Source organism: Mirounga leonina, unplaced genomic scaffold, assembly GCF_011800145.1.
Source record: "Mirounga leonina isolate KUSES-001 unplaced genomic scaffold, KU_Mleo_1.0 Mir_154, whole genome shotgun sequence".
Classification (NCBI taxonomy): Eukaryota; Metazoa; Chordata; class Mammalia; order Carnivora; family Phocidae; genus Mirounga; species Mirounga leonina.
In genome coordinates, this window is record NW_023270389.1 from 1,807,551 (window position 1) to 1,819,220 (window position 11,670).

Consider the following 11,670-nt stretch of genomic DNA (forward strand, 5'->3'; position numbering starts at 1 on the left):
CCCCCCCCACCTCCCCCGTCCTCGCCCGCCGTGGGGGCGGGGGGCTCCCCCAAACCCAGGAGGCAGAGTTGATCGAGAGCCAGCTGAAGGGCGCGCTCGTCTTCCAGCAGCCCTCGGTCCTTAGCGCTTCCCCCGAAACATCCTAGTTCTCCAAAGCCCCCATTTCTTTCCATTATTCCAGATACCACTAGACTAGGCATGGCGAAACAAAAGCTGGGGGAGAGAGGGAGAGAGGTGGTGGAAGGGAAAAGAGGAGAGAGGAGGGGAGGGGAGAGGAGGGGGGCGTGTGGGGAGGGGGGAACAAAGAACTGGGGAGGGGGGAAGAAAGCGAGATAGAAAGATAGACCCTCCCCCTAAGCCCCCCTCCCCAAACACCCTGTAACCCGACTCCCCTCGCCCCAGCCCCCGGGGTGGGGGTGGGGGGAAAGAGAAGCAAAACCGAGGAAGCAGCTCTCCTTTCCTCTCCGGGGGTGACGGGGGGCGGGGGGCTGCGGGATCTCGGCCCCCACCCCTCCCGCCTCGGACCCGGGCGGCTCTAGGCCCCGCCGTCCAGACGCCCCCCTCAGGCTCCCGCACCGAGCCCCGGTCCGGGAGCGGCGCCCAGTGGCCCCCAGTCGAGCCCAGCCCCTTCCAGCGCTCAAACTCTTTTGTTTTAAATGAACTGGATGGAGCAGCATGGAACTGCGGGGGGGCGCGGGGGCGCTCGGGGCATGCCGGGAGTTGTAGTTTCCCGCCCTCGGGGGCGCGAGCTCGGGCTCCTAGCCCCGCGGAGGATGGGGACGTGCCTTCGGTCTCTAGCCCCGCTCGGAGGCAGAGCGGGGGGCGGGGTGGAAGGCGAGGTCCCTAATTTCTCCGAGGGGCGGGCGCGGGGAGACGGAAACGGAGCGGGTTGGAAAAGGCTAACGGAGCGCCCCCTCCGCAGACGGGCTCCCACCCCCGCCCCACCCCACCCCACCCCGTCCCGGCCGGCCCGGGGTCCCCCCTTTCTTATGGTAATGAGGGGGCCAGGGGGCGGGAGCGGCCTGGCCCGGTCGCCGCGGCCCCCTCCCCGGCCTCGCCCCCTCCCCGCGCGCTGCCTCCCCGCCCCTCCCTCCCCTGAGTCGTCCCGGCTGCGGGCCGCGGGGACAGCCTCCCCGCAGAGCAGACAAAGCCCGCAGCGCGATGCGGGCGCCGCCGGGCCGTGCACGCGGTGGAGGCCAGGATGGGCTGCGGGGCTGGAGGGCGGGACCCCCGGGCAAAGGACGGGGTCTGCTCCCCACCGAGCGGCGGGCCGCCCCCCCATGCCCTCCCGCCCCCCAGCCTCGGAGATCTGAGAGGCACCGACTGGGAGGTGAGTTAGTTCTCGTCCTTCCGAGCGGCAGAGGGGAGCTGGCGGGCTGTGGAGGCTGGGCGGGTGGAGGGAGAGGGGGGAAGCGGAGGGCAGGGAGCGGGGAGGCAGGGGGAGTCTTAAAGGCAAGATGGCACTTAACAGTTTGGGGGGAGAACCCCGAGCTCAGGGCGCGACAGAAGGAGAGAGGAGAGACGGGGTCGACTCGGGCCCCAAACTTCCTTCAGGCCCGGGCCCCGCACACGGCTGGGGGTGGGGTGGGGTTGTCTGTTCTCCGGCCTCCACCATCATTCCCCTTGGCCTCACCCACCTCTCCCCCCACTGAAAACCCGTTAATGCAGCTCCTTTGACTCTGAACATTGGGTGAAAGTAAAAGTAAGTTTTTAAGGCGTGAGTTGGGCAGTTGGGTGCTTCTAGAGAGAGTTCGGGGAAGTCGGAGTGTAATGAGCCTCCTCTCCTCCCCTTCCCTCGCATCTCCAGCCTTTCCTTCGTCACCCTTTTTATGCCCGGGTCTTTCCCAAGACCAGAGAGGATGGCACTGCAGCTTGAGGCCTCGGGGTTGGGCTTTGAGAAGAACTTCCCAAAATAATTGTGTAAGAATGGGTGGGTGAACTGCTGTGGCCAGGTGTCCTTTTCTGGAGTGCCTTGGAAACCAAACATCTGACCTGGTTTGTGAGGTAAAGTCCTGCTTGGAGGCGGGCAGCAGAGGGGGTGGCCTCACAGAGCCCGCACTGTGAGGTCGTGACCGCTGAGCGGCAAAGCCCAGCTCACTAAGTCGGTGCTTGGAAAGAGTGGGTTTGAGCGCCAGTGGGAGGGTGGGGGCCTCAGGAGGGGTCGGCACACTGCAGGGCTGCTGCTCAGCAGAAGGTCTAGGGGAGGGGAGCCCCGGCGAGGAACCTGTGGAGGGCCCCAGAGTGGGGCAGGGGTGCCCCTTGGATGGGGGCATCCACGTAACATTAACAACAAGCTTTATGGCTTGAGTGGGAGAGGGGGTGGAGAGGTGGGCTCTTGTCACCCGTCCTTCTGCCCCAGGAGCACGGCCTGGGGGGACCGTGCCACCGGGGCCTGGGGCTCTTGCAGGGGGAGGCTCCTCCTCTGTGGCCCAGGTGACTGGTTTTCACCTTAAGAGAAATAGCAAACAGTTGCATAGGACTTATTGTGAGCCAGGCATTTTTGTCACCAGCTGGTCTTAGCCTTCCTGTCCCCACCAAAATGAGATTCCCCCTTGACACCCACCCCTGAATTTGCCCTGCTTCCCCTTTCCTCCCCACTAAGCTAATTAAAGCGGGAGGTTAATGACCAAAGAAGCCTTGGGGATTTGGCCAGGGTGGAAAACAAAGGACAGAAACAAGTGTGTGTGAGTGGGGAGGGAGACAGCTGCTGAATGGGAAGGGGTAGATTAAGGAGTAGGATAGGGAGGCTGAGGTCCCTGCTGGACCCACCTCCCATATCCAACAAAGACACATCAACCCCCTGCTTGCGTTCATGCACCATGTCCATCCTTGGGGTCCCGCTAAGGCTCCAAATACCCAAGGTGGGAGAGGCGAACGTGAAGGTGTGCAACTGGAGGGCAGGCTGGGGGTGTATGAGTGCACGCGTGGGCGTGTGCCTGCAGAGCGTAAGGGGCATGTCCCCCCAGGGCGGGGACTGCCAGACTGCCCAGGTGGCAGAGGAGCCCAGGAGGGGCACTTAAGGAGCCAGGCTCCGTGGGACGGGGTTTCCATGAGTCCTTCCCTGCCTCCCCCGGAGGCTGATGGCCTCCTTTGTTCAGGGGATCCCTTCTTCCGCTGACACTTGTGTTGCCCAAGCTAGGTTTCTGCCCACGGGCCCTCCTCTTCCTCCTCCCGTCTGCCTGCCCGATCCGGAATTAAGGCCGAGGGCCTTACTTAAACAGTTGTGCTTGGAAAGAGATGGCTATGCGCACCCCACCCCACCCCTCACTGTCTGCCTTGTGACCAGAAAGGTGTGTGGGTGGCGTATCTCCCCACTTCAGGGCCCCAGAGGACAGGACTGTCTTTCCTCTTTGTCCTCATCCTCCACCCCAGCCTCCCAGTGCCGAGCACACAGCCCTGCCCAGAACTGAAGCTCAGTAAGGGCGTGTTGACCTAACTGCACATTCGAAGCCTCATGCTGTCTGAGACAGAAGCAGGCCTCGGGGGCATACATGCTGCTTGCTGGTTCTGCCCCTCGGGCAATCATTTCCTGCTGAGCCTCAATTTCCTCACCTCTGAAATGGAAAACTAAGTCCCTAGCACAGTGCCTGTCTCCTCTTAGGCCTTCAGTCAGTGTTAGTGCTCTGGCCCTGGTTGCTCTCTCCTTGCAGGACTTTAGCTAGATTGTGGTCCTCGATAATTCATTTTCATTCGTTCATTCTCTCAGGCACTGGAGGAGACCCCGACCCACCATGGGTCACTGGAAGCCAGTTCTAGATCTGGCCTTGCAGGGAAAAGATGATCCCAAACAACTAGCATGTAATTCCAAAAATAATTCCTGTTGAGGACTGGAATGCAGGCAAACTCTGTCTGTCTGGCGTGTGAGTGCGCACGCGGGCCGGCCTCCTAGCCTCAGGCCCAAGGAACAAAGGACCCCGTGGAGTTGTTGCGTCGGCTCTATGTGCAGTGTGTGTCTACACGCAGGTGTATCTGTGTGCAAGTGTGCTTGTCTGCGTGTCCACACGGGCACGAACACAGAACACAGGGTTCGTGTGGAGGCTGCAGGACAGGAACGGGGTGGGTGACCCGGACTGTGCTTGTCTGTGCGTGGAGCTGTGTCCCTTCTCTTTCCTGAGCAGATATCATCATCTATGCAAGTACCAAGGATGGGGCACACGCCTAGCATAGACCCCCTAGGGAGCTGCCCACAGCGCTGGCTGGCCCTAACGGAGGGCATCCTAGCGTCTCCCCCTCCGCTCCATCTGTCCGAGGCAGCGGGGCCTCCTCTCCTATGTGTTTCAGGGTCTCCCTTTTCTTGTCTGAATACCCCTCCCTAGGGGAAGTCCACTCAGCTATCTAAACACTGTGTTTCCTGGGGCGCCTGGGGGGCTCAGTCATTAAGCGTCTGCCTTCGGCTCAGGTCGTGATCCCGGGGTCCTGGGATCGAGCCCCGCCTCGGGCTCCCTGCTCCGCGGGAGGCCTGCTTCTCCCTCTCCCACTCGCCCTGCTTGTGTTCCCTCTCTCGCTGTGTCTCTCTCTGTCAAATAAATAAAATCTTTAAAATAAATAAATAAACAAACACCGTGTTTCCTGCCGAGAGTGTGGCCCGTTTGCTCTCCGCTGCTGAAACACACGATCTCATTGATTTCAGCCAATGAGAATGTATTAAGTAAAATTCTGTAGGACACACAGAAGAAATATCAGATTTGATCTCTGTCCTCAGCAAGACACAGAAACTAGCCTATGTGACCCAGAGAATGTGGCCATGTAGGATTAGGCGTGAGGGCAAACGGTCTGTGGGACTTGGAGGCTACAGAGATGGAGGAGCGAGGAGGCCACTACAGGTCCTCCCGCTGTTGTGGACCCGTCACCAAGGGGTCTGAAGCCTGGTCTGAGGTTTGGACCTGGACAGACGACTCTGCCCTTCCCCTGGGCCCACTCCAGCACCCCACCCCCACCGGGTCCCCTGCACTCTCTGATTTCCCTAGGGAGAGCAGCTCAGAGGGGCTGGGGTGGAGCCAGGGTCCCCCAGGACAGCTGGCTGACAGGGCCCCTCTGGGACTCAGGGCTGGACCCTGGCGTCCGGGAGGCGGGTGATACCGGAGCTGTGACAGTTGGTCCCCAGATTCCTCACCCAGTGGCGCCAGCTCTGGTTTCGGGCTGGGGAGAGGGAGGGGGAGGGGCAGCTGGTGCCAGCCCAGGCAGGGTGCTCTCTTGGGGCAGGGAGGCGGAGGCCGTAAACATGCCCTTGCTAGGTTATCGAGGAGGGACTTTTCCAGCACCCTCTCCATGCCAGGCACCAGCTAGAGACCAAAGGGGATACTGACGTGTAAGACACAGGTGAATTAGCAGATGCAAATCACCTGCTGGTTGCAGAGAATGTCATTGGTGGAGTAGAATTTGAATAAATGAATGAATGAATGAGCATTCGAACACGTTCATCAGTTACCTAATGGCCACATTTTACAGAGAAGGAGAACCCAGGTCCTGTAACTCTCTTATGCTTTCTGTTCCACCAGGCTGTCTTTTTTAGAAAAGGGAAGAGGAAGTCAGAGACAGGGGTGGAAAAGGACTCACCATTTCCCTAGTGCCTGTTGACTGCCAGGCTCTCTTGTTGGCCTTTACAGACTTGATCTCATTTCATCCTCTTCACAACTCCGTGAGGCTGGAAATGCCACCTCTGCCTCACATTAGGGACCTACGGCTCAGAGAGGTTGAGGAGCTAGCTCAGGTCACACAGCTGGTAAGCGGACCCTCCGGTGTTGGGAGCTAGAGGAATCGGACCGCCTAGCTTAGGACCCCAGAAGGAAAATGGTGACACCCAGTGAGCGCCTGGAGGCAGGGAGTGATTGCTGAAGCTGGAGCAGTTTGGAGAGGCTTCCAGGATGGAGTGCATCTGGAGTCCCTGAAGGATGAGTGAAGTTACTACGAAGGGAGAGGACTGGAGGGACCACTGGAGGTTGGTGCCAGAGGTGCCCAGGGAGGCCTGCTGGTGGGGCAGGTGGCCAGCTGGCCTGGGTCCTGAGGAGCAGGGCTCAGGTGGAGGACCAGCATCTTTGAGCCTCGACCACGAGGTGGCGCTGCAGGCCGACTGCTGGGAGCGGCTCCAGTCCAGACTGGACACTAGGGCCCAGATGTTTCTACCCCGCCTGCCGGGGCTCTAAGCCCAGCCCTGCCTCCTCGGGGGTCACCTGGAGCTTCCACCTCGCCCTTTGCGGGCAGGGCACCCACACACGGGAGGCCAGTCTGTTCCTGACTCCAGGTGGAAACCCCGGTGGCTGAGGCTGGGCATGCCCCTGGTCACACCAGCTGCCCCGGTCATCCTGAGCCCCCTCCAGTTGCTTAAAATGGCTTCATGTCCAGCTGCCCTCCCGAGTCCCTGGGAGACACTGTTCAAGGGACAGGCTAAGGGAACCGACCTTTGACTCCAACTGACCTGGGTCTGAAGGGGAGTGACGATAGTAATACGTACCTAATAAGGAGTTAATTGTTCTTGTCCAGTTAATCTATGCTGAACACTTGCTGTTGTAGGCTCTGGAGGAACAGCACTGAACCGGGCAGGTGACGGTGTTCTGTGGGGGGACACAGGCAGCAGACAGGGACATCATGTCAGTTCTGGTGGTGGTGGTCACTGCCAGGTGCCCCTCCCCCTCCCTCTCCCCAGCCCGAAACCAGAAGACAAAGAAAGCCGGATGTGGGGTAGAAAGGTGTGAGGTGGTGAGCCCTTCCCCTCCGTCCCCATCCCCTTCCTCTGTCCCACGTCCTCCAGGCCTTCCTCCAGCAGCCCCCAAGGAGGAAACAGGAGCCCTGGGCTGGGAGGACTGGGTCTGCCACCGCAGTCCGGACCTGCTCCTCCCCCAGCTCCCTGCTTCCGGTAGATGGCATCCCACCCACCTGGTGGTTCAAGCCAGGAATCTGGAGTCGGTATGATTCCTGCCTTCCCCTAACTTCCTCCCATCCAGCCCATCAGCCAGGCCTCCCGGCTACACCTCTGGACACTTCCCAAACCCATCGGCTTCCTGCCCCTGCTGCTACCCTCCTGATGAAGCTGGCAGCGTCCCCGGCCTGCAGCCGCCTCCACTCCTGCCTCCTCTCCCCGCAGCTCCATTCCACACCGTGGCCAGAGAGGTCGTTTTAAAAACTAATCGGGTCATGAAACTCCCCTTCTGAAAACCCTGCATTAGCTCCCCATGCCATTAGATTGGACACCAAACTCCTCGGTGTGGTTTAGACTGCCCTTCTGCTCTGGCCCTGCCCACCTGTCCCACTGGCTCTGCCCTCCCTCCCCTTCTCCGCTCCAGCCACCTGGGCCTTCCTTCAGGGCTTTCGAGCACACCCTGTCCTGCTCAGCACCCAGCTGCGGCCTGTGCTGCCCCATCTGCGGTTCCCTGGCCCCTCGCCTGCCTACTGCTGGTTCAATGTCAGTTTCCCTGGGAAATCTCCCTTATCGTTCACTACCTTGTACTATAACCGTCTGTTTACGTTTCTGTCTCCGCAGTCCACTGGGCTCTCCTTGAGCACAGGGACTGGATCTAGCCCACTCCTGTTTCCCAGCTCCAGGCCCAGCGCCCAGCGCACAGGAGGTGCCCAGTCAGTGTCTGCTGTTGGAAGCTGGGCATGCTCATTCATACTCCCCGCCAGCCCGCCAGCCCCACCAAATATTCAACTTGTCCCTCTGCTTTTCCATCTCACCTGCCACCCTCCACACCCAGCTCCATCTCTCTCCTCCCCTCGCCAGCCCCACGCTGGGGCCCTTGTGGCCCTCCCTCCGCTGGTCTCCAAAGGGGTGCTGTCTGCCTGGGCTTGGCATGGACTCGCACCGCTCCTGCTCTCTGGCACCCGGTCCGGAGCTCAGGCACAGCAGAAACGCAGTAATGCGCTGACCGCTGTGACCTCTGGCCCAGAAGGGACCTCTACGCCGTAACCCCCCTCGGTCACTTGCACACAATAGCCGTGAGAGTGCCCAGTGCCCATGGGTCCCGTGCTTCTGCCGGGCCCCGTCCAGCCCCTGCACCCTTGTGGCTGCTATTCTCTGTGCCTCGAGCCCTGTTTCCCCGACTCGCCCTTCAGAGCTGAGCTCAGGAGCCAGGTCCTCTAGGACATCTTCCTGCCCACGCTGACCACACCGGCGGACCCCTCCTTCAGCACCTGGTCAGCGTGGAGCTCTGTCAAAGCTCATTTACGTGTTCTGGGGGCCGCAGAGCCTGAACCCCCAGGCTGGAATGTGTCTCTCCAAAGCCTCGTGCAGGGGAGGCACTTGGTAAAGGTTTGTTGAGTGAATGACTGAGTGAATGAAAGGAAGAACATTATGATACTGAAGAAGTCAGCCTCTATCGTTGGGCCTCAGTTTCCTCTTCTGTAAAGTGGGGGCAGGAGAGCGTAGAAGGGTGAGGTGCTCATTCATGTTTATCAAAGCCCGGGTTTGTGGCAACTGCCGGTTCCCACGGTGTAAGTTCCGTCGCCGCGGCTGACTTTGGTGGGGACGGTGGGCTAGTGGGGCCGAGCCACCTGCAGCTCAGCCCTGCGGGCGATGGGCTTGGGCCCCAGCGCCTCCACAGCACTCTCTAGCCCCAGCGTCCTTGCACAAGGGCCCCTGTCAGGAGCCCGGGGGCGCTCAGGCTGCTCCCCACTCTCACTGCATCCCCAGCACCCAAGGTGTGGACAGTGACACCCAGCCCCCAGCCTTCGCAGACCCCTCCGGGCCAGGCCCTGACAGCAGACTACTCTGCTGTCCCCGGGCTTCTGTGCCCCCTCCCTCTCACCCACACTGACCGGGGCTGCCGCCACTCGGGCACTGTGTCCAGTCTCAGTTTTTCTCTTGTGTGACCTCTGACCCTGCCGGTCCCGTCCTCCTTCTCCAAACTCTTTACTCCCTCCCTGGCTGCTCCTTTTGCGGCTCTCCTCCAGCGTCACAGGCCGGAGGCTCCCGTGGGGCAGTCCCCTCCTCTGTCACACACTTCTGTGCCCGCGAAAGCCGGGCGTGGCTGTCCTCCAGCCTGGGCGGTGGGCGGTGCAGCTTCCTACCACCTGCCGGCCCTCTGCAAATTCCTTCTCTCTCTGAACCTGTTTCCCCGCCTATAAAATGAAGATCATAGCCGCAATTACCTGTCGGGACTGTTGTGTGATCAGTGGGAAGAGGCGTGTAAACGCACAGGCGTCGGTGCACACAGCAAGTGCTTAATAAGTGTTCGTCTCACCTGCGTCTGCCCTTCCTCCGGGAGGCCTGCTCTGGAGTTGCGGGCTGGCTGCGGGGCTGGTTCTCTGGCCCCTGGCACCCTGAGCTGCCCGCCCCCCTCGGTTTCACCGCTTGTTCTGCGAGGGCCCCGGCCCTTTGGGGCGCAGGTGCAGAATACACGGGAAGGGGCGGACGAAGGAGGGGGGACTGGCCGCCCTGGGAGCGAGGACTAGCCCCACCCCCCCAGCAGGGGCCCGCCCACCAGTCGCGAGGCCAGCAGGTGGCGCCAGCGCCCGCGGGGCTCGGCCCCTGGCCACCTCCCTGCCCCGGCAGAAGTGCCGCTGGGCGGGGCGGATGGGTCTTCGGGCGACTGGCAGGGACAGATGTTTCCATAGGGGTGCCCAGCCTAACTTGGCGGGAAGGGAGTGAGGGCTGCTGGGGAAGGGGCCTGGCTGAGGGGCTCTGGGCACACAGCCTGGAGCGGCCGTGAAACGAGGCCATGCGGTGAGTCAGAAGCTGAGCTCCAGGAACCAGACCTGCCGTGGGGGACACTGTGGTGAAATCAGTCAGTGAGAGGACGGGGAGGCCCGGTTTCTATGGCAATGGTAGTGTTTGGGGCAGGCTGGGGACTCCTGGGTGCCCAGACCTGTGAGCAGTGATTCACCACAAGAAGGGGAAGGTTTCGGAAGCACTGGGTGCTCCTTCTCAGTGCTCAGCACGTGCTCCCCCGAGAGCCGAGTGCTCCCCCGAGAGCCAACAGCCTCTGCCAGATGCCCGGTGGGGAACTGAGCCCCCCCGACCCCCCAACAAGGGGCAGACCCCCTGCTCCTCACTGCACTTGCACAAGGCCCTCTGGAATTACTGTTACTCCGTTTTATAGAAAAGGAGACAGTTGCCCTGGCCAGGATTGGAACCCAGGCGAGTCTGACTCCAGCCATGCTTGTGAAGACCAGAAAGCAAAAAGAGAAGAACAGGGGTGTGGAAGTTAGGTGCGGCCAAGACCCAGGACCAGATGGGAAGGGGCCCTCCATCCTCGGCCTCCTGCCTGCCCTGCCCCACGTGAGCCTAGCACGGACAAGGAGGGAGGCTGGCACAGTGCCTGGCCTGATGTGGGCCAGAGATGGGGCATCAGCCTCCCTCCCTCTCCTCCAAGCCCAAGAAAGTAGTCCAGCCGCATCCCCCATCACTTTCCCTGTCCCCTGGTCCTGGGGGCAGGAGAGAGTGCGTGTGTGTTGGGGGCGGTTCATCATATCTGCCCCTCATTCCCCACTCTCGGCCCCTGCTAGAGCCTGGGAGTTCTCGTCTCTCTGCTGCTGGCAGGACAATTTTGTTCTTGATAAGCCACGGGGCCCCCACAAATTCAGTATGAAAGGGGTATCCCCTCCCACCCCCAGGCCCTTGGTGATGGCACGCAAGAGGGAAACCCAGCCCTTCCCCATCTCTTCCCCTGCAGCAGAAGGGACAGATGTGGGAAGGGCCTTGGGACTCTTTAATCCAGTCCTCCTCTCATCTTGCACAAAGAAAACCAAAGCCCGTAGAAGGAGAGCAAGTTTTCCAAGGTCACAGAGTGAATTAGTGGAAGAGAAAACTAGATCCCCTAACACCTGACTCTACATTCTGTGATCCCAGGAAGAATATTCTTGAATTTGGCACTGGGTTCTCAGAATGGAGTCGGGTGGATGAATGAACAGAGGGAGAGAGCAGATGAGCTGGAATAACCGAGTGTGGTGTAGCACGTGGGAAGAATGTGCACAATTCATGCCCCACCTGTCTACCATGTGACCTCAGGAATGGTGGAGGTGAGATCATCAGAAAGACCACATTTGTCAGGGCTTGTCTGGGGTCAGTGAGGACTGTGTGATCTCAGGCACATCACTTACCCTCTCTGAGCCCCAGAGCTAACCCACCTCCAGGGTTGCAGGGAGGATGGATAAGAGGGCAGGCAAGTACATATGAATTACAGGGTGACATGAATGTTCTTGGCTGCCGGGGAAGGCAAGTCATGTCCTGTGGGACTGGGAAACAGAGCTGCCCTGCGGTGCAGAGGTCAGGGAGAAGCCAGGTGCTGATCCTTGACCCTCGGGAGAGCAAGGAAGGAGTATGAATTTTTGCTGTGTTCGATAGGAACAGCAATCCCCTCCCTTGGGGATGGGGGGTGTGTGTGTGGACAGCAGGTTGCTGCAGACCCCGGAGGGTGCCCAGAGGCTGTGGGAAGCTGAGCACTAATTAGCTCTCCCTCCCTAATTGGACTTAATTGCCTCCTTGTGATCAGCAATTAGGAGGCTGCATCGCTTAGCACAGGGAGGGTGACACCTCAGCAGGGATTGGTCAGGGCTCCCCTTCTGGAAGGGAGGGAGGCAGGCGGCGCCCTAGGGAAGTTGCCCCATGCCAGCGCCTTCTGCCCCTGTGAGCCTAGGGCCAGGAGCTTCAAGGTCTCTCATCTGGACTGTGGCTTATCTGGCCTGTTTCCCCACTCTCAGGGGCTATCTGATTTTTCTGCCCAGAGGAGATGTGGG

At 60.6% G+C, this 11,670-nt stretch overlaps 1 protein-coding gene and 1 long non-coding RNA gene across 2 annotated transcripts in view; both read right to left on the reverse strand.

Moving 5' to 3' along the window:
* The window catches only part of MEX3A (mex-3 RNA binding family member A), a 5,681-nt gene extending 5,399 nt beyond the window's left edge, over nt 1-282 (reverse strand). The window contains exon 1 of the mRNA XM_035009572.1: nt 11-282. Within this exon, the coding sequence (XP_034865463.1) occupies nt 11-200 (190 nt within the window). The 5' untranslated portion in view covers nt 201-282. The remainder of the gene's footprint in view (nt 1-10) is intronic.
* A 1,039-nt stretch (nt 283-1,321) lies between these two features.
* On the reverse strand, nt 1,322-6,553 carry LOC118013901. Its single transcript, XR_004680148.1, has 3 exons — nt 6,452-6,553; nt 5,557-5,683; nt 1,322-2,448 (listed from the first exon to the last, which is right to left on the reverse strand). It is a non-coding gene; the product is annotated as an uncharacterized LOC118013901 (long non-coding RNA).
* Between the last annotated feature and the right edge of the window lie 5,117 nt (nt 6,554-11,670).